Here is a 23,077-nt window from a genome sequence, read left to right as displayed (position 1 = left end):
ATTGCAAAATAATTACAAGTTAATCAGAGTTTATAGTATAGTATAAAGTGTATATACATACATATATGGGAAACTGTTACCAGAAAATGCTAATGAATGATAAATATACATTTCACTATGATAATATTATATGATATGTACTCACGTTGCGTATACGCCACGGTAGCAATGAATATTGAACTTTTTTGAAAAAGGACTTGGGTTTTGTCGTACTTATATGATATAATAGGCAAAAACAAAATTATTTTCGTTATTATGAATACTGTATATGTATTTTCGGAATTTTTGAAATATGTACGCATGTAATTTAAACACTAGTTCACATTGAATAACGTTAAATGTATGTAAGCCTTTTGAGATTTTCATTTTGTGCAGACAATTGCGTGGTGCACTTTATATTAATTTCTAATAATTAACGATAGGTTGAACTTTATTTAAATAGCTTATTCTCAATATAAAACCATATGATTTGTGCCGACGCGCATACATAATATATATTTAAACTAAAAAAGACAAACAATGCACTCTAAGGATCACAACAATTACAGGAGTTTTCCATAAAATACAAATATTGCAAGTAGTCAATGTGATGGCTTTAACAGCTATATACACAATTACATGAAACTGAGTACTAATTGAGCCGTTTATAAATACAGAGGACATTACTAGGAAGTGTTTCAGCAGCATATTTAATATGTTCAACATTTATTATTTCCTGCTCCCGCTGCTGTCGAGGTGCTGGCTGTAGAGGCTGGTGGCAAATGTGTGTCCTCTTCTTCTTGATGACTCTTCTCCTCATAAGCCAATTCAACTTGCTCACGCTGCAGATGCATTGGATTGTAGCCTGCCTTGTTGCCGATATTAAAATGATTTATAGGAGCATTGGGATCCAAGGTATCTTTTGGCTTATAAATGCCCGATAACTCCTGTGCGAGCATATATTGTTCCTGTTCGGGGAAGTCGTGCTCACAGTGATGTTCGCCACATATACGACACTCGTAGATGTTCGGGCGTAGCGTATTCTTCAAGCGCTGTGAAATATAATTTGACAGTGATTAGAATTAAATGTAAAATGATATTTGCTTTGCCATCTCACCTCCATGAATGTACGACCATCTGCGCGTAATAAATTAATTATGGCATAACCGGGTATACATATAAGCGAGAATGATGCGAACATCCAACCAATGCCGTACGCCCAATCTGGGTATTTATAGCGGCCATTATGATAGCTTGGCTCTTCATAGTTAATTAAACTAAGCACCCAAATAGCCTGTTAAGTATACGTGTTCATTGAAAGTAAAGCGTCTTATTAAATTATAGCTTACAAATAGCAGACAAGGTCCCAACAGTAGCCAACATGTTTTGATATATAATGTGGGCGCTTTGCCGGTCATCTGTTTCACATTCTTTGACAGACGACCTGTACCGTAAAACCAAGCTACAGCGATAAGCTGACAGAATGCAAGGAACATAATCGATATGGAAGCGGCGTAATGATCCATTAATTGGAAGTAATAGATGCCACCCTAAAATAAATTTAAAAATTATGTTTAAAACATATATTTCTATAGTAAAACGAAATCAGCATACCTGTATTAGATTTGGTAGACCAAAAAGAAATGAGATAACACATACAAATAGCACAACAATCTCGTGATAACCCAAATGACGTTTAATCCAATTTGGAAAACCATCTTGTATCGAAGTTACCACCACTTCAACAATAGCGAACTGTAAAATTAAAAATTAAAATACGTTATATACTGCACCACCGCAGCTATAATACCCATCACAAATAAAAAAGTTTCCATACAAGGTCATGTATGGTATATGCTGTAGTGGTCCAGATCTGAATAATTAATTTGGAGATTGCACCGTTACCTTGAACCATTATCCATGCCAAATTTCGTAAAGATATCTTTTCAAATAAAAAAGTTTTCAATACAAGAACTTAACTCGAATTGTTCAGTTGTATGACAGCTATATGCTTTAGTGGTCCGGATCTGAACAATTTGTTCGGAAATTGTACCGTTGCCTTGAAAAATAATCCATGCCAAATTTTGTGAAGATATCGTGTCAAATAAAAAAATTTACATAAAAGAACTTAACTCGGACCATGCAGTTTGTGTGACAGCTATATTATTTAGTGGCCCGATGACGTGTGCAAAATTTCATATCGATATCTCAAAAACTGAGGGACTAATTCGGGTATATAAAGGCAGACGGGCCAACGGACATGGCTACATCGATTCAGCTAGTCACGCTGATCATTTATATATACATTTTATAGGGTTAGCATATAATTAACTAGTTCATTGCTTAAGTTCTGCTTTGCGAAGCATGCTCACCTGTGAATTGAGACCCAAGCAGAGCAGCATAAAGAAAAACATTACGGCCCATAATTGCGCATAAGGCATTTTCGCCATCGCCTGTGGATACACCACAAATATTAAACCGGGTCCATCGCTTATCACATCGCGTACATTCGTATTCTGTTCCAATGCCAAATTACCCAAGGTCGCAAAGGCAAATACACCCACCAGTAGGCTAGTTAGCATATTTACAACGCTTACAGCGACTGTGTCGCGTACAATGTTGTTATTGTATTTGTTATAGCTCGCAAATGAGATCATCGAACCGAAAGTAATGCCTAAGGAATTGAAATTCTGCGATGCAGCGTTGATCCACACATTTGCATTTTTCAATTCCGACCAATTCGGTCGAAAGAAATAGCGCAGACCCTCATCGGCACCTTCGAGCGTAACCGCACGACCCATAAGTATGATGATTAGTATGAAGGGAAATGTGGCGGTGAAATAGCGTACCTTGAAGAGATAGAAAATTAAAATTCGCTACTAATTCGCAGTTAGTGAAAGTGTTTTACTAGCTATTTACTTTTGCTGATGATTTGATTGATTTCCATGTTGCAAAGTATACCATCAGCCAGGCGCAGATAAGGCACACAAACAATTCCCAACGCATTGCACCGGGATATTCAATGCCGGGACTGATTTGTAGCAGTTTATTTCTGAAATTAAATATTAAAAGCTAGTAAAACATTTTGTTACAACAGAAACTTGGTTTATGCTGCTGGGATAATATGTATGTGGAAGCCTAAAAGTATGCAACTGTTAAAAGCGTTCGTTGCATTTTTTATGTTTCGAAAACCTACTCGAAAAACTCTTCTGATGGCGTTCGTGATGTGTTCGGCGCTATAACACCTTGTGTGCGCTGAGGTACCCAGCAGTCCGGCGTATTCCACCTAGAAAGATGTTTCGTAATATAGTATTGGAATAACTATAATAAAATCTATCTCTCGATATAAAATGGCGGGAATTAATGAAGAACATAAAAAATTTAAAAAACGAAAATGTATATTTTTATGTTAAAAAACTTATCCTAATTGTATGCTTTGATTTTTTCTGGCATCAGCTTATAATTTAGTTTTTAACACATAACTTGAAATTTACCTGTTATTACAATCGATCCATGGCATATCTGGCCGAAATGATGTGAAAAAGTAGTAAATTGAATAACCTATGATGACACTATAGTAAGTGGACATTAGGAAGGACACAACCACACTAGCAAGCCCAGCGCCTAGAAATATGCAAAAAAAAAGTATAACAAATAAAAAGGAATTCATTTAAAGTGAAATTAAATTATATATATGTGTAAATAACACTTCACAAGAAGTAGTCCGATTTCAAAGCATGCCTCAGCGAATTCCGATTCGTTCTTTTTATACAAATCCGACTGTCATGGAACCCGTTGTTCAGCCTATAAAAACTCGGTCTGTCGGAGAATAATATTTTACCTCTTTAGCTTCATTATTAGGCAATTTTTATATTAGCAGGACCGATTTGTGGTAGCAGCCAGTAAGTAACCAGTGGATCAACTGATTTAAATCTACTACTGTTTCTCGATAGCATAATGAACTTTGCGATTTAGAAGTTTAAGCGTGTCCCTTTGACCTGACCTCATTTCTCCCTCAGAACTTTGCTAATTATTTCAATACTTTATTTAGGAGTTTTTATACCCTGAACAACACCTAAAACGAAGTGTCGGAAGCCTTATAAAGCATATATGTATGTAAGTGATTTGCGTAACGAGCTGAGTCGATTTAGCCATTTCCCTCTGCGGGAATTAGTCGCTCACTTTAAGAGATATCGATCTAAAATTTTGCTCACGTCCTTTTCTCTCCATGAAGCTGCTCATTTGTCAGCACTGCGGATATTGCACCAATATATGATATAGTAGTCATACAAACTGTTCGGCCATAATCATATCCCGGTATGGAAAACTTTTTATTTGATAAGATTCTTTATGAAACTTGGCATGGGTTATTGTGCAAAAAACTTTTATTTATATATATATTTTTTCTGAACATATTGCTCGGATCGGACTGTTATATCATGTAGCTCCCACACAAACGCTTCGGTGCAGCTGAAGTTAAAATTTTTCTTGTTTTTTTTTTTTTTGAAATTTTATATAAGCGAGTTTAAATTAATCAAAATCAGCGACCATAAATTTAATTGGTTAAGGTAATGTAGTAACTAAAAGGCTTGCCATATTTTCTAAAAAAAAAAATTATTAAAATAGTCATATTTATTTCAGTGTGGGTGTGAATGAAATTGATTTATTACAATTAACGACAACTTAACTACACATTTGTTCAGTGTGGCCTTTTTATATAGATATGTAGATATTTGTATGTATATATGTCTCATTTTTGCATCATTTTTAATTTGTGCTTCGATTCTCTAGTCTAGACATTTAATCTATCAAAATTGTAACCACTGTGCAAAATTGTTTGTAATTACTAGTTTTAGTGTGAGTTTTGAATTATTAATGAGGATAATGGCGTTGCGAATAATTAAGTAGGCTATTGTGGTTTATGGATTTTTATAATCTACATACAAATATTACATATTTTCTGGCACATTTACATACATATTTCAGTCATGCAATTTATAATATGGTTTGCCTAAACGGCGTAGCGAAGTTGCTTGAGTACGTTGACACTACGCGGTAGTGCTGGAGTTCGAATATTGGTTGTAGAAAAAAGATAAATACATACAATTTTGAAATCTTACAATTTTGCCACTTAGCGGGAAATTCTCATGCTCATATTTATAGCAACCAAATTAATAGGAGTCTAGATACAGGGTAGCATCAAGATCGCATAGTCAGAATTGTAGAAATTCGGCCACCCATATAGTTTACTAGACAAAATATTATATTGACTTGTTAAAAGCATATTTCTGAGCATACAAAACTATTATGTATATATTTATATATGGCATACTGTAATGCCATCAACAACAATGTACTGTGCAGCCTTGTCCATGACCAACAGCCCGACACGAGTTTGGTAATAGGTAATTGGCGCTTGTTTTTCCGCATAGCTGTTTTGTTTAACAATCACTTCGCAAGTTCAATTCACAGCACTGTTCTAATTTTAGCACTAAATCACACAAACACACTTTTAGTTATCCCAGTAGAAATTTTACGGAACGATAAGCAAATAAAAACGCTTCGCTAATAGAATATTTTCCGATTTTTTATCCAGAATTATTTGCTGCAAATATTTTTCGCGGCCAAAAACCCCAAATTTCAAGCTTAATATAGCTAAGGAAAGGATTTTCGAAGCTTCTTTGCAAAATTCAGCGCTCCAAAACAATTTTTATATAATCTACCGATTAGTGGGGCTCGAAACTTAACATATACTTTTAGGAGTACGAAAATAATCTTGGTATTCAAATTAGCTTCTCTCAGTTATAAGTTATGGGTCAGCGAACAAATTAAGTAGTCACTGTATTAAAAAGACAACTTATATCGCTATAAATCTTCTAAATATCTCAAAAAATATTAGCGGCTATGTAATGCCTTTACATTTCTTCGAAGAGATTATTGCAAAAACATCTGATCGACAGATGAGAGTAAACGTTTTTCTCGACTAGAAAACATATCAGTACTAATGCATAGGCACTTGTAAATTTGCCACGTTCTCTCGTTCTAACTGAGAAGTGATCCAGTTTTTTTTTTTTTTTTTGTTTTAATTCTCACGACTGCCCATAACACCAAAGCTTATTAGAGAATTACTAGCGTATAGCTGTGTGTGTTAGAAATGCTACAGCCAATGCATATGATAATTAGCTAAGAATTCAGAGTTAACGATATTTGACAAGGTGTGAAAAGTTTAAGTAGATTTTTAACGAGCAAACAATGAAAAATAAGACAGTTAATACTAGCCAGATATGACTGGTTACAAAAGGTTTACTTGAAATTATATTATATAATAAAAAACATAAAAAATATATATATATAAAATATATATAATAAATATAATATATAAAACTTTTTTTAGAAATAATAAAGACTATTTTTTGTAAATAATAATAATCATACCTTTAAATAACGGGCATAGCTGACCTAACGCTCCAATTGGTCCGCGCCCGGTGTATTGACCAATTGACAGCTCCATAAACAACAAAGGAATGCTGCAGATAAATAAAATAATGCAATAAGGCACTAAGAACACACCTGCAACGAAACAGAAAGTAAAATCAAATGAATAGAAATTATTAAAATAAATTCAAAATAATTTATAATAAATTTAAATTATAAAAACTATATAGCTGGAATTTTAAAAAATATTTTAATAAATCAAAAAAATTAATTTTATTTAAAAATCAAATAATCACTACTAAAAAACATATAGAATTTGATTACTAATCTACAACAACAACAAAATTATGATAGCTACAGTTATGTTGTCACAAACTCAACAAGTTTAAAACGCACCGGAAAATAATTCCAAAGCCGTTTCAAACTAATAAAAATATGTACATTATAGCCTTACAATGCTCAAAGACAAACAACAAAAAATATTGTACAGTTTAGTATAGTAGCACTAAAATCTGTCGACGAACGATACATGAGACCTGCCACTCAGCGGTCATTATATATTTGCTTTATTGTTGTACTTTTAATATTATTTTTTGCCGTAAGAATTACTTAGATAATACGTACGAAGATCTTGATGCTACTCATAGCTTACATAGAAGTATATTTATTAGTTTACTTGAGTTTTTTTTATTATTTATATGTAAACACTGGTTTATTTGTCAGTAGCTGTTCAACTCATGACACAATTTCGCTCGCATTTAAGGCCAGTATTTACATATATGGTTTATTTTTGACATTATGAGAGTGTGTTTTTTGTTTTTGCGGTGATAACGTTTTGTTTTGTGTCAAAGCTGTCAACTGCTAGCTCTCAGTTTGGCTGCTGCTTTGAAGGAAGTTTCAGAGGCTTAACTTTTAAATCTCGCATTTCTACTTGATTATAGAGGGGGTTGGCGGTACATTTACGCCTTTTTTTGGATTTTGAAAAATGTTAAATTCATATTTCTACAAATTACATTTACAAAAATACAAAAAAAATTTATTTGTATATTTCAATAGTACTTTTATCATCAAAAATTTATTCTATTCTTGTGCGTGAAAAATGAAATCAAATAGAACAAACAACTGGCTAAACATTAAGAAATATTTGTTTAGGCACAAACGTTATTATTTATGTTCGCGAGTGTCAAAATTTCACGCTTTTTTTTATTCTTCTTCTTCACTTGCTCACATGATAAGCCTGAGCAAAGCCGAAACAAATTAAGCTTCACAATTTAAGTAATATTTATGACCATTCATGAGATATGAGTGGAGATTTGTGTCAACATTTGTTTTTTATTACTAAAATGCTCGTCAATTAGACTTAAAGACTTCCACCGCCAAAACAAATTGCCGGATGAGTTGTGTGAAAAAAGAAAACAATTTAGTAAAACTAATCAAATATTATTGGCAGAAGCAAACTAGTAAGCGTAGTTCTGCTGCAGATGCCACTTTTCATTAAACTTTTTAATAACTTCTGAGATTTTCTATGAATTGTAGTTTGCCCAAAGCCCAAAGCGCTTAAACTAGTGGAAATGAATTTCAACTTACCACCACCGCTTTTGTAGCACATGTAGGGAAAACGCCAGACATTGCCCAGCCCTACTGAGTATCCTATGCAGGCTAATACGAACTGCATTTTGTTGGCCCAATGTTGTTGACGTGGCTTCAAATTGGCCGCATCATCAGAGGGATCCAGAAAGCTATCGTTATCATCGTCATCCACGCCGGGCAGACTATAAGTAATAAGCAGAGAGTAAATAATATTACATATAGATGCTGTAAAATAATGAATGCTGGGAAATATAGAGGATTTACAATTTGAAAGAACAAAGTAGAAGAGAAGCTCTGAGTTTTCAAGATATAGCTTGTTGTTGTAGATTGAGAAAAATTTGAACACAAGTCTCTTATCTCATCTCTTTGTCTCGTCTGAACGAAGATGGTTTATAATAATGAACTGAGATGGTGTTCTTAAACTAATAGCTAAGGTAAAACCAATCAGAGTGATATGTAAAACTAGAAAGGTTTCACTGTTCTCTATTTGAACACCCTGTATTGGCATCTACTGAGCCAAAAAAAAAAACTTATGAAACATACGACTCGCAGCATTTAGTGCCTATAATCTCTAAATTCACAAAAAGAACCTCTAAATTACAGTAAAAAAAAATTAGAAGCATTAAAAATTGTTACTGAGGTTATAAGCTATCGAGCTAATTTGGCCACACCAATTGGAGCTCTAAATAATACATACTCATGTAAAGTTTATACCGCCGCACATAAGTTTGTTTGTTGTTTATTGCATTGTTTATCTACCCCATTCACCTGCAGGCATCGAAGCACAACCAGTTATTGTCAATGAAAATTTAATAATATACAAAAAAATCCAGCCAAAAACGGTAAATATAATTGGCATGTTTGCGCATGCGTAATAGTAATTTCAAATAATGAAAGTGTGACTATTAAAAATTTCCAAGTTTAGTGCCACCTAGTTTTCGAAAGTATACTTTCACATAATGTAATTTAATTTAGAATCACACAAGTACTAATATAACTCATCTCAAATTTATACTCGTATTTACAATTCATATATGAATGGAAATTTAAACACGAAGCGTTAGAGCTTTCAAAGCTTTATAAGGTGATCGCTCTTTTTTTTTATGTGTCATATTTTTGAGAAGCTTTCGGTGTTTTCGTCTACCTCAGAAAAGATTTTAGTTTGAATCGATTGATGTTGCCGACAGCTAAAAGTAAAGGCAATAGCAATTTCTGTACTGGAAATACAATACCAAAATTTCAAGTACATGAAAGCGTTTTCATGAAAGCTTCTCACCGTATTCATTAGTTGTTCATGTTTGCCAAAGGACAAAATCGGGACAGCTATATGAAACTTTATAGTTCCTTACAAACAAGTTCTTAGCATTTCCGATTCCTAAATTTTTATCACCGAATGTTGTAATTGTTGGAGCTGCCAAAGCTTTGAGCTATTCTTTAGAGGTGACAAATATTTCGAGGTTGACCAATGTGAGCAAATTCTCTGGTCTTCAACTAACATGAATAACATGATCTGATCGCTATCTAAACTTCAATTAAAGAAATTATTGACTACATACCCTAAGGCTGCCTTAGAAACACTGAAGAATATTTTTCAAAGCAAGCCCGACTGTTCAGTGTTTATTTTCTATGACTTTAAATACTTCAATGCAAATTAAAAGAACCAACAACGTTTGTTTTGCTCTGCTTTACAGTCGCTGTTAATAATTTAAGCAAACACTCTTCGATTTTAGAGACTTGCAACAAACATTATTAAGGTTTTTCACACTTTATGATTAATGGGTAAACACATGGCTGCCAGCGTTGAACCAAATACAATAAATGCATCAGAATTTTGTGATGTAATGTGTTGCTGGTGAAAAACATTATATCACGTGATGAAAGAGAGTAGGAGATCTCAATTATACTTATTAAATTGTAAAATTAATTAGTTTTAGTTTTAAAAGTTATCAATACTCAACAGAGTATGTCTACACAACTAGTGCATGGATTTATTCCAATAACTGATCCTTGGGAACGTTCAGGCCAAGCAGCGCGTCACAAAAACAGAAATTTTCAACCCTTGTTTTATTGATATTATCTCTGCTATGATATAAGCTATTTTATATAAACTTTACCGGTATTTCAATGAGAAATACATAACTTACACCTTGGCAATGCGATTAAATCGAAAATAGTTATATTCCGTATGTTTCGTCGACGTAGTTTCTATGTCATTGGTGCCACGTGGTGTCATTGCTCTGAACGATTCAGTGGTAGACAAACATGTAATAAACCATGCAAAGCACACAAAATCACTGTTAATCGACGGGCGCTGTTTTTGATGGTGTTCTGCTTTTTAATTGTTAAACTTTTTCAAGCACAGCAAACTTTTAACGTATTCAAAATATTTTTCTTTTGTAAAAATTTGTTTGTAAAAATTTTCTTCCTTCAAATATGCTATTAATTTGCTATCATTTATTTTTTGCCATTTTCGCCACTTTTAGCTTAGCGCTTCGGGTTTTTTCGATTGGTTTGATTTGGTTTTAGCTGTCTGTATCTGGCGCCGGAGCCGTTGATACTGTAATTTTGAAAATCTTCCGACACCCTGAAAGCCTCTAGAAGGTGCTATTTTCAATTCAATCGATTCAAAATTGCATATGTATGAGTAAGTGTGCACGAAAACATATTTATAATCTCATTTCTCATATTTAAGCTGTTAATTGATAGCTCAAATAAAGTTTTATTAAATGAAAATTATCTGCGATATTAATTGCAGTTTAGGCATGTTTAATTTTAGCACATACTGTGTAAATCCATTAAAAATAGTTTGTATAATTAATTTGGGAATATATTATGCATATATATATATATATATATCTATATATATATATGGTGTTCTATATAGTATATATGTACATATATGATTTCCTTTTCTATCTAAAGTTTTCGCTGGCTAAACGAATTTCCTTCTCGTCTGACACTGTATGGACGTTTAGTACGCTGATTCAATCAATTTCTTATATCGCACAATGTTGGGCTTAAGAGCCCTTTCTATTGTTTACACTCGATTGGTTCTCTACTCGATGTTGGACATTGCCAGCGGATCGCTTATATCGTGAATAACATTTCTACACCAATTTTCTCATTGCCATCTGGATAATTTTTTTTTAGCGTCGCGACCCGTTGACTCTCAATGAGGTGTTAAAGTTATGCTTTTGGCATCACAAATATTTGTGCATAAATCTTTATTATTGAAGATTCATTAGCTTAATTTAGTATTTGATGGCATAAATAAACTTTCTCACATCAATAACATGGCACGAAGCGCACGCGCGCAAGTTGTTTTGCGTTAGATCAATAAAAAATATGTTTGTGTTAAAAATTTGCCAGATAACGATAAAAGTTTAAGCAGAACCAACAGATGATAAGAGAAGGAATTCACACATGCTCATATACTATGCGATTTCAAGCAGTGAGACTTTTCAGAGATCAATCGACTTTTTGGTTGAGCTTCGGTGGGTTAAGAAGATATAAAAGATATATACATAATCGTTCTTATATTTGCTTAGTAGCTCTGTAATCGTTGGAGTTGCTCTACCTAGCTTCACTGGAGTTTTACAATACTTTATCACATAGTGTATCTCTCAACTTAGTTTAAATATTTTCTTCGATATCTTCTTGAGATTGTTTGGGTGGCTTAGAGACCTTATTAGCCAAGCTTTAGGATATTAAGCTTCAATAAAATATTCTTGGTTCAACTTTTGTTCAGAGTATACGAGTAGATCGTAAGAGATTCTAAATCACCTCTTTTAGACACATATGTTAGAAAACACTTCTGGTTTTATAAAATGCCAGTCTACGACCGTGAATAATTTGATATCAGTCGTTATTTCGTATATACCTATCTATACTGTTGTCTAGTTATTCCTGGTAACCAGGGCTCTACAATATCAGCAATTGTTTCTAAAAAGACAATAAGTTAGAGAGACAATAAGTCGATCTCATCTTTAGGTTAGATTTTGTTCGATGGCTGATCCTCAAGATGGGAATCGCACTTGGACTACTACATGTATGTAGTCCTTTGTGAAGACATAAAAATAGAACTTCGTTCTGATAAGACGACAAAGTTAGTTAATTTTTATGTCCACCAGCCCAGATGAATATTTGAAAGTGTAAGCTTCCAAGTGTTTAAGCTTTGTTCTTGCAAAGGCGGAACAATCAAGAAGGAAGTTTTGGAATGTTTCCACCTCGTCTTTTGCCATGCAATTTCTACAGCTGGCATTCTTTAAGATGCTCAACCTTTAAGGTGGGCATTCCTTAATTAGCATTAAACGCACGGTTAGTGAGCTCATCGATTTCGTCTTAACTCTCGAATCTAGAAGGAAACAATTTCAATTGGAGTTTCAAAACTTTGAACCAGTTATACGGTGACAGCAACTACTACTTCGTAAAGTAATCGGCAAGATTACTGCTATAACAATATTAACAAAGAGTGACTAAATATTTAAGCGCATTTCATTATGTAACATTTAATAGATGCATGTATATGTATGTAGTATGTATATAGGTATAACATAGCGCTAATTATCACAAATAGAAGTAATTATCGTGCATACCCGTGCACACCAATCTATAACTGTACACAACAACAGCGCAGAGTATATACAGCAAGAAACTCGAACAACAAATATGACATATGTATATATAGATTTGCATGCGCTTTTCTAAGTTCGACTACTCATACTTACGGCGGTGTCGGTGGATGCACCATGTTGAATAGTTCATGCGGTGTATGCGGCACACGTCTTATCACCAATCTACGTCCATCCGTCGAACCGATGCCAATCGATGCTAATGAGCGGACCGACGTCACATCCGTATAAATTTGATTGGCAACGTGATCGCCATAGATGAATGAGGAACTCGCACTTAAATCTTTACCCGAATGGCTGGGTCGTAAATAATGTTGCTGCTGTTGTTGTTGCTGCTCAAGCAGTTCGTACTGTGCCAGCGCTTCGGCAAGGTGATCCTGTGAACCCGGTATATAAGCTAAAATATAAAAGAACTTGTCAGAAACGTAAAATATTAAAAATAAATGAAATAGCTTTGAACTCCAAAGAGATCGAAAATAAGCGGTTTAATAATCCGTAGATAATACGAAATTACAACAAATACTTTCGGTCACATTTTCGAAGGGTTGATATCAAGAGTGGAAATTCGGGTGCGGCAGAGACATCAATAAGAGCTGACAGATAAAGCTTTAGGGTATTTCCGTAGTTGAGACGAAGTTTATTTTTTGATTACTTTAAATAAGTTTCAAGTACACAATGAAAAAACCAGGTTCGGTATGGAAAGCCGGCAAACGAGAGAGAGAGCAATTGGTCACGGCCTGAGACGGCCAATGGCTTTAGAGAAGTACAAGAACTTTACTTGAGTATTACTGGTTCTATTTGTTCGTTCCGACCGAATGGTCCAGTGATAACTCAATTATATAATATCGAATTTGTCTAAACAACATACTCTCATAATTCGTATTGATTGCTTACCTGACACCACAGATCTCATGCTGCTTCTCTCACTTCGCCCACGCGAAAATCCCTGCAGATATGGAGCGGTTTCACTGTTTGCCAATGCGCTACGATAAAAGGGATGCACAGCTGTTGCTGAGTGTGCTGTCGATGCTGTAACTAGCGCTGCAGTCGATGTAGATAGTGGCGTTTGTGCGCCGGCTATTGTATATGAAGGCGCGAGTTTCGACGCGGATTTAATAGAACTGATTGCGGTTGACTTATCGGGATGAAGTGTTGCATCGTAGACAGGCATACCATTGCCGTCACTGAAATCGCCACTATACCGGTCATCATAATCGCCACAACCCTCCGATTCGCAATCCTCAATTGTGAATGTCACGCCAGCTGAATTATCGTTAAGCAACGCTGCTATTGTTGCTGGTGTTTTAGTATTAGTCGGCTGATGAACTACATCCGATTGTGATTGTGCTGCTGAACGAGTTAATGATGTTGCGGGTGTTGAATGAGTCGCAGAGTGCGGTGCTTGTTTTGACTGATTAGCTGTGTTCGGAACCCCGCTCAGCAGGGTAGGCGATGCAGCTGCAGCTGCGGACAACTGACGCGCCACTGAACGAGGCCGTTGTAGTGGTTGCTGTTTTTGTTGTTGACTCGAAGCAGGCGTCTTCTGTAGTGCGGCGGCCAGTGTCGACAATGAGCTCGCAGAGATGGTTGGTCGAAATGGGAGTGTTGCTGCTTCCTTTGCACTACCGCTGGGTGTTAGTGGCGTGGCGGGTATGATAATGAATTTATGCGAACGTGAGGAGGGTGAGCGTATAAGACGCGTCTGTTCGTCACCGCTCTCCGCACCGCTATCCGAGATTTGACTGAGGCGAAAGTTATGCGATGTCTGTTTGCCAATTTGCGCGAGGGTAGGTGTCGTCGTTGTTGTTGTTGTGCGATCTTTCGCCGCTGTTACGGTGGCAGTATTGTTAGTGCTGGATTTGTTTGTGGCAGAATTGATTTTAATTTGCTTTTTGGCACTTGAAGAAGTGCTCGGCTGTTCAGTGGTTGTGGCATCCATATTGATAATGTAGTTACTTTTTTGACTGCTATTGGAATTGCTTGGTTTCTGCGTACCGTCTCTGACCCTGCATTTGGCTAAATACTTTCACAAATTGCGTACTTTCACTTTTTGCTCACATGAGATTTTTTATAAAACTGCAGTAGCCATCCCGTTACACAAAGGTTTTCATTTAAATTTGCTTAATTCTTGCACGAAACATATCGCTACAAGTATAAACGTAAAATTTATTATCTTAGTTGATTATGCAGCGTGATAAATTTTAGGTCACAGTTTTGCACAAAAAAACAATACATACTGATATAGTGTAGTATAAGAATTTATAATTTTTACTCGACGTACTTCTTTTAAAATATCTTGTGATAAAAAATAAATAATAACGGTTTATCTTATTCCGTTTGACGGCCACTTTCTTATCGTCACTTAATTCGTTTAAGATTAAGTTGGCAATCATACACACAGTATACCTACAGTTGGTCAAAAAAGTACCAACAACGTCAAAGCGTGCTTATGTATACGTGAGTTGAGTATTTATTTATTTTGCAATTTTGTATCTTAAATTGTGCGAATTACCTTAAAGTTTTTATAATATTTCACTAAATCTTCTATAAAGAAATGTCTTATCGTCTCACAGAGATAGCTGTATCTCGGCATGGTGACCGATTTTACGATTGGCGAATATTCGAAATAAGTACAGTAATGTGGATCTGTTTAAACAAATGATTTGTTTGTGAATAAGAAAATTAATTCTTGAGTTCTGAAATCTGCAACGAAAGGCGTCAGCAGTGGTTTGCCGAAGCGTATGATGAACTTGAATCATTAATGTTACTAATGTTTTAGCCAAATAAATCAGATTTTAGACCTTGTTTATCTAGCATTAACAAGAATTTCAGCATTATGGAGTTCACGACACGACTTTCAACACAAACCCCACCCTTTGATATATGTAATTTAAATCAATGTTCGAGAAATTAGTGCAATCATTTATATTTATCACCACTTTACACAGTTTTACAAAATCATACAAATGCTGCAGTAACTGTACCAAACATTTCGACATCATTGGTCTGAGTAAGCTCGTATTTCGTCAGCAGTAGGTTTCGTCGGTATAACTACTGATTATTCATTAAGCTCTGACATTTATAGTTTTTCATAGACTGATCCTACAGCATATATTCTGAGTTGTCCCTATCGATCTTGGAAAATTCTTCAGATATGATATGTGGGCTTAAGTTTTCTTCGAGTCAGCACCTTATCTGTCACTAATATTATTTGTTACTAAAATGTTTCTAACCTCATTATATGTAGGTTTCTCCATAATGCTTGATACCATTAGCTCAATATCACTGCTTATCTCGTAAAACTTATTAAAATTAAGTGTCTTCAACATTAATATAAAGTTGGATTTCGGAATTAAAAAAAAAAAAAAACAGGTGTGGTCCAAAGCTGACAAATTCCTCTGACTGTTGCTCAAGATAGCATCTATATTTTAAGCAACTGAGTAAGCTCGTATTTCGTCAGCAGTAGGTTTCGGTCGGTATAACTACTGATTATTCATTAAGCGCTGACATTTATAGTTTCTCATAGACTGACCCTACAGCATATATTCTGAGTTGTCCCTATCGATCTTGGAAAATTCTTCAGATATGATATGTGGGCTTAAGTTTTCTTTGAGTCAGCATCTTATCTGTCACTAAGATTATTTGTTACTAAAATGTTTCTAACCTCATTATATGTAGGTTTCTCCATAATGCTTAATACCATTAGCTCAATATCACTGCTTATCTCGTAAAACTTATTAAAATTAAGTGTCTTCAACATTTTTATAAAGCTGACAAATTCCTCTGACTGTTGCCCAAGATAGCATCTATATTTTAAGCAACTGCATGCATTTTTTACAAACTGTCGTGTTGCATGTAAGCAAAAAAATGTTTGGAGTGTCGAAGTTTACAGATATATTTGCTGCCTTAAAGCTAGCTCTTCAAAATAATACCCATCTAAATACATGTATACTTATGCTTGAAGCTCTTTTGTTTCTCCGAATGACGTTGAGCTCGCTCGTTTGTACGATTGCCGTTATAATTGGTAAACAATGTTAATTTTTTGTTTACACTTGTTTTGTTTAATTACTTTTTGAACTTTCCTATGTCTTAGCTGTGTGACTAACAATTGGCACATAATGTCAATCATTTTCAGTTACGTCATAAAATTACTAACACAAAATATGTGAGGAGAGACTTCAGTAGATGACGCACTGGTGTCAATCATGTCAAACAATTGCTTAAACGAACGGCACTCTTGCTCGAATGATATAAGTATGTATGTATGGAGACATACGTATGCATATAAAGAATGGTCCATGGATTGGGTTATAACTATGTGAATCGGAACACGACAACGTGATCTAGAAAGCATTGCATCTTCAGAGAGTGACATTTTATTTGGGATTTTAAAGCGATAAACTTCAAGAATATGCACTTCTAAAGTATATTTACGGTAAAGTTAGCGTAGAGAATACATTTCTTCGTTGTCTATGCTTGTATTGATAGGTTCATACTAGTATTAGTTTTCCTTATGAAGGTAGCAGGACTCAGTTCTTTAATTGAGAAAAGAACATGACATAGAGCTTTGGCATAGCTACATAAAGGATTTTGAATACTATCTGTGGTCGTTTAGTAGACTTCGTCAAAGTTTTCTGCGAAATATACTCGTACATTCACTGCTTGCTCACTTGGTTTGTACCATAGTCAAATCTACGTAAACAAGCCGATCCGAACTATTCTATGCACATAGTAGGTATATTTGTATTCGTCCACGAACTTTTTTGCACAGTAACATTCTCTACAAAATGCTACAACAAGAACTTAGGAATTTGTATTTTGCACTTCGGAATTTTTTGTACTTTGCGATCATATGCAATATTTTTCAGTTTTCATTTCAAGCCCACGCAATTTGATCTCCTTCGCTTGGAGGTCATTTAGTAGGAGTTCAAATTTATTAATTCACTTGCCGGATGGCAGCATATCACCGCGAAATATCGTAAATTACACAGTCACTTAAAAAACACATTTAATAAACTACTTAATAGAATAATTGATATTTTGAGCGCTTTTATGCAAATTCATTAAACGCTTAAACACTATGCAGCCAAATCGAACTCTACGGTTGGCTGAATTTTGAATTTTAAAGAGAGCTGCGATATTTGTGGTTTAATGTTAAATGTACATGTACCAAGTGTCAGAAAAAATTATTTGTTTTTTACACTGTAGTGGTGTCCTTGGCAGTGGCACTAATTATTTTTAAGTAACTTAATATCTTCGCACGTTACTGATGGTCAAGTAGAGAAAAACTTTTTGAGTCCAATAAGTAAATGTTTGCTAACATTTTGATATAAGCAAATGTAGCTTACAAGAGATATTGATCACTGATCACTAAATTAGCATGCTACAACATGCTTCTTGATATTACTCTGCGTTTGTAGGTTGTCAAAGAACTTTATACAAGTAATTTTAAAGTAAAAAATCTTGTATTTTTATTTATCTTTAGAGTACATTATGACAATATTGATTAACTCGATATAAGCCTGCTATAGTTTCAAGAAATCCTTCTCTATGAAAAAATGTCTTTGGTCCTCCTTACAGAAGCTTGTTGCTATCCGCTATCACTCAAAAACAGTTTTATTAACTTATCTGATTTTCAAGTAGCTTAAAAGAAATTTTTGTTTGAAGTTCTTACAAAGTCGTTGAAAACCCTTCGATGGGTTTGTAATAATTTCTTCCCAAGCACTGTCCACAAGTAGTCATCATTGACCTAAGCAATCCAGGAGTTCTAATTGGCGGTTTTATGAAGGATTTAACCTTTTTCTTATTATATCATCAGAAAACTTGCATATCGCCATATTTTGAAAGAGTTAAAAATAACAAAAACAAAAATGAATTAGTCCAGTTGTGAATCGCGTTTCTTAATTTATTTAACATAAAAAAAAACTTGAAATTCGGCTGCACTGAAGCTTAACCATTACAGGTGCATTTCCTATAGCCAAAAGGATATAAAATTATCTATATTATATTATAATATTTATTTTGATCGGTCAGTTTGTATGGCAGCCATATGCTATAGTGGTCTGATCTGAACAATATGTTCGGAGATTTTAGCCTTACCTTTGACAATAACCCATTGCTAACTTTTGTGAAGATATTTTGTCAAATAAAAAAGTTTTCCATACAACGACTTAATTTTCATTTAGTCGTTGATTTTCGTTCAGCTTGTATCGCAGCTATATCCTATAGTGAACCGATATCGGCGTTTTCGATTAATGTGAAGCTTTTTGGGGAGAATGGGGTGTGTTAAATTTCAAAGCGATATCTCAAAAACTGAGAGACTGGTTCGTGTATATACAGACAAACGGACATAGCTAAATCGACTGAGCTTATCATTCTAATCATTCATATAAATATTTTATAAAGTCTCTGACGTTTCCTTTTGGGGGTTGCAAACTTCGCAGCAAACTTAATATAACCTGATCAGAGTCTAAAAAGTACAAATTTGCTGCCCGAACAGCAATGCCCTCGTTTGTTATTAAAATAATAATTTAAGCACCCAAATAATTAATTGCTGTTACGCAAAAGCTGTGTTTGTTCTAATCATAATTCATATTTTGTCACTGCTGAAAATAAATCTCTACTTGAACATGTTAATAAACTTACTAACTAACTGTTATTTATCTAAGTTTTTATATAGTTTTTATTTTCAAAATCTCTCTGTGTGTAAATATGTAATTTTCAATAATTACAATAACAATAATTGCAAAGCTTGTTTGTGAAAAACGTGATACTTTAACGATTAATATCGTTTAATGAATTAATAAATAGCTTGTAAATAAATAATACACATAACAACTACACTTACAGTGTAAGGTGGGCTATGCTACGCTCCTTCAATGAATTTTTATTTTTTTTTTTTGTAAATAGCAAGATATTATTGTAATCTACTTATAATTCATTTGAATAAAGAATAGCTATTTATTTGTAAGCTTGAATTGCTTGAAGTGCTTATTTTATGAGTGATTAGCTACAACAGGCTTCTTAATGGTTTCTGTGATTAATCATTCATAAGTCAGTTGTGCATTTTTAAATTGAGCTGTAAATTAAAAGTACGTAAATATGCTGTTATTGTTGTTGCTTAATACATTAAGCGATTTTAAATACATTTTAGCTGCGAAATTCGCGCGTAAGTAAAGTAGAGCTTAGCAGCATTTTGGTATTTTTTACGCTTAAATTATAAGCTTTTTTTGAAATATTAGTCAGCTAAGAGTTTTATATGCTCTAGCGCATATAATATTGGCTAAGAATTAAATTTTTTTAAAAGAGACGGGCAAATTTCTATTCATGTAGTTAAAAAAATTTGTTCTTTATGACAAAATTTCTCGTTTTTGAGTTTTTAAACTAAAATTTTTGTAATAAGAAAACAAAAACTGGAAAAGTTCTACTATCGGAAAATTTATGCCATCCGATCAAATTTGACACGGACTGGGCCATTTAAACGGCGCTCGCAAACCGAATTGATAATTTTTTTTCCTACATCGATATTTTATGTTTGTTAAGTTATGTTTGTTAAGTTAAAAACTAAAACTTAAAAACTATAGATTTCGTCATTGATTAAATTTTCAGAGAACGTAAATGGACGAGAAGGTGCAAATTGAATTTTGTATGATGCTCGATTTGACGGCTAACAGATCTGAAAAATTCCGAACAGGGAGTTTACCATTAAAAAAAAATAATAGTTCAATAAAAGGGAATATACCTATTTCAAATGGCATATCAATAATCCCAGTTTGGCATACATATTATATAATATCTTCAATAAATCTGTACAATTATTTTGTAATGAGAAATATAGTAGGAAAGTTACACTATCGAGAAATGTATGTTTCGTATATGTGTCAGACGCGCTATCAGAAATTAAGAGTCAATACTATAGGTCATAAGGCTGTTTTCATCATTGCAATCCGCGGTTTGATATTGCTGTATAAAAGTTGTCGTAAAAAATGTTCCATCAATGTTTTGGTTTTACTACGGTATTTTGTGTGGCATAAGGAAATACTTCATACTTGTATACATAAGTACATATGACAACGATGTTGCGATTTTTTCTCTACTTTGATACAACTTATAGAGATATTCATTATTATAATTATTGAAAAAATAAAAGTTTTGGGGAGTTAACTTCACTAAGAACTTTCCTCATGCATAAGAAAGAGTCACTCTGCACGAGATTATATTTTATTCGCCAGATTTGAAGCCATGTGATCTTCCAGTGAGCAAAGAATGAGCTAGATAAGGCCATCAAAATTAACTATTGTGGTTAAAAGAGGAATGTTTCAAAGAGGGCAAATTTTTGCGCAGATATGACGGATTTATATAAAAAAGATTTTTGTTTTAATTATTAGATTAACGATATTATAAATATTAGCATATATAATATATATTCAAATTAATATTAGGCTTACTTAAAGCAAACGGAAAATAAGGAAAAAGAACAGTTGTTGTTGTACAAAAATAATAAAAAAATACAACACTAAAATCTTGAAATATTATATATATATATTTTATAAAAAATCCTCATATAACAATCAAACAGAGACTGCAAAAAATTAAGCCTTGAGAAGAGTCATGGTTTTGACGCCGCATATATGCATGTACATATGTACAAGTATGTATGTATGTACTATTCGTGTTTATTTCAGCTGCAATTGATACTTTTATGCTTTTACGATTTAATTAGTTCCACTTTTACAGATTTTTTCAAAACGTATTATGCATGTGTATGTTTGCAAAAAGTTTTTATTAAATTTGCCACACTTATGCATTTGCATAAATTTCCGTTTATTTTTAACGGTATCTCATGTAATCGTTATTTTAAAACTCAATTTTAATTTATTGATTTTAACAAGCAATTGCTGTTATTACGAAAATTCGATGCGCACACTGCAATTTTTTCGCACGACATATACTTGTAATTAAATTATTTGCATTTCCACCAATTTGCATAAATTGGCCGCGCTTTTCATTGCTACAAATGCATAAATGATATGACAAACAGAAATACAAAGAATTGTTAAATATCGAGTGTCACACGAATGCGTTACAAAAACCACAACGGCGTTTGATGATATTTGATTAAATTAGCTGCACCGGTACTGCTTTTAGATTACCGCAACAACAATGCGCACGATCACTTTGCATTTAATATGCAGAATTGTGTAGTTCTAGTTATTATACACTTTGAATTGGTTAGTAATAGCACAATTGTGCTTATTATATTTATACATATGTGTAAATATTTAAACGAGCTGGGCGTGTTAACGGTACGGCAAAGCGCACGTGCCGTGTTCACTGAACTGAATGCGGGTGGTCTTTTACAGCAGTTAACTACATGTTTTTAATCAAATATTTTCATAAAATATTTAGTTGAAAGTTATTTATAAAAAAAAAATGGCGTTTTATTGTTTGTTTGGTTTTGTTATTATTTGCTTTGCCATTTCGCACTATCGGCACACACTTTCTTTTTCCGCAAATGTCGTGCAATTGCCAAGCGTCTTGCTTTTGAGGAATTTGTATTTAACTAAATTTGAATGAATGAATTTATTAATATAATATTACTTTTCTTCTTTTCAACAAAACACTTGCGCTACTCGCCGTCGCTGCCGTTTGCTTTAGAGTGCAACCGTCGCGTTAAAAGCTTCAACGTACCGCTCACAAGCGCTGTCAAATGTCAACTGATTCGTTGTCGCTGTTCCAACGACTTTTTTGCCTATGTCGTTTATAGCATATAGTAAAAAGCCAACAAAAATAACATATAAAGTGGTATCTAGATAGTATAATGCATACATACAAAGATAACCACAAACTTTATCGCGGAGCGTAACACTCGTTGAAGCGTGTTTTTTTTTACTATAGACCTACATATTTATGCCTATATCTAGATACTCGTATTTTTTGTACATCTCTACAGCAGCGGATTTATTCACTTTACTGGAGTCCTATAGGATTAAAAAATCGTTAACCATGGGTTCAGTGTCACGTGATATACCCAAATTATTATAAAAGGCATTTCTTCCAGTCTGTCAAGCATCATAATCTCTCATAATCCGCAAGTTAATTGTATAATGAGAAAGTAATTTTATAATTTGGTGGTCGAAATTCCTGGTATTCTCTCTATGTATACAAGATGGAAAAAATTTATTCTGTAGAGACTCACTGTGAAGCCAGTAAGAATGTACCAGCGATCTATAGCGGGGGATGACAAAAAATCATCTTCTCAGAAGAGACCCATTTCTGGCCTAATGGCCTCGTCATCAAACAAAATTGACGCTATTGGGTTGAGTCAAATCCTCATGTGGTTCAGGAAACGCAATTGCATCCCCAAAAATTGAATGTTTGGTGCGGATTGTGGTATGGTGGCATCATCGGGCATTATTTCTTTCTAAATTAGGCAGGAAATG

General features: G+C 33.9%; 1 protein-coding gene and 1 long non-coding RNA gene across 4 annotated transcripts in view; one reads left to right on the top strand and one right to left on the bottom strand.

The window, feature by feature from the left end:
* LOC118682257 (uncharacterized) overlaps nt 1–23,077 on the top strand; it is a 131,288-nt gene that overhangs the window by 232 nt on the left and 107,979 nt on the right. The window lies entirely within an intron of this gene.
* ine (solute carrier family 6 member inebriated) lies at nt 242–22,372 on the bottom strand. Of its 3 annotated transcripts, XM_036370263.2 has the most exons (13): nt 22,236–22,372; nt 13,530–14,780; nt 12,732–13,032; nt 8,002–8,186; nt 6,415–6,549; nt 3,474–3,603; nt 3,176–3,265; nt 2,899–3,031; nt 2,352–2,828; nt 1,594–1,734; nt 1,329–1,529; nt 1,097–1,273; nt 242–1,031 (listed from the first exon to the last, which is right to left on the bottom strand). In XM_036370263.2, exons 2-13 carry the CDS (start codon nt 14,572–14,574, stop codon nt 699–701), a joined length of 3,348 nt encoding a protein of 1,115 aa, XP_036226156.2. In that variant the 5' UTR covers nt 14,575–14,780; nt 22,236–22,372; the 3' UTR covers nt 242–698. The 3 variants fall into 3 exon arrangements, with proteins under 3 accessions (XP_036226156.2, XP_036226158.2, XP_036226163.2); XM_036370265.2 differs by lacking the exons at nt 12,732–13,032; nt 13,530–14,780; nt 22,236–22,372 and adding an exon at nt 10,149–10,534; XM_036370270.2 differs by lacking the exons at nt 6,415–6,549; nt 8,002–8,186; nt 12,732–13,032; nt 13,530–14,780; nt 22,236–22,372 and adding an exon at nt 4,194–4,236.

This window comes from Bactrocera oleae, chromosome 3, assembly GCF_042242935.1.
Source record: "Bactrocera oleae isolate idBacOlea1 chromosome 3, idBacOlea1, whole genome shotgun sequence".
Classification (NCBI taxonomy): Eukaryota; Metazoa; Arthropoda; class Insecta; order Diptera; family Tephritidae; genus Bactrocera; species Bactrocera oleae.
The sequence above is the reverse complement of the archived record's forward strand: the minus strand, read 5'-3'. Positions and strand labels throughout refer to the sequence as shown.

Excerpts from the sequence above, each read along its gene's own strand:
- ine (XM_036370263.2), bottom strand. The coding sequence starts at position 14,574 with ATGGATGCCACAACCACTGAACAGCCGAGCACTTCTTCAAGTGCCAAA. Across the intron at positions 3,604-6,414 it reads GCTATGCCCGTTATTTAAAG|GCGCTGGGCTTGCTAGTGTG; the intron begins GTATGATTATTA and ends GCATATTTCTAG. Across the intron at positions 2,829-2,898 it reads CAATCAAATCATCAGCAAAA|GTACGCTATTTCACCGCCAC; the intron begins GTAAATAGCTAG and ends TATCTCTTCAAG.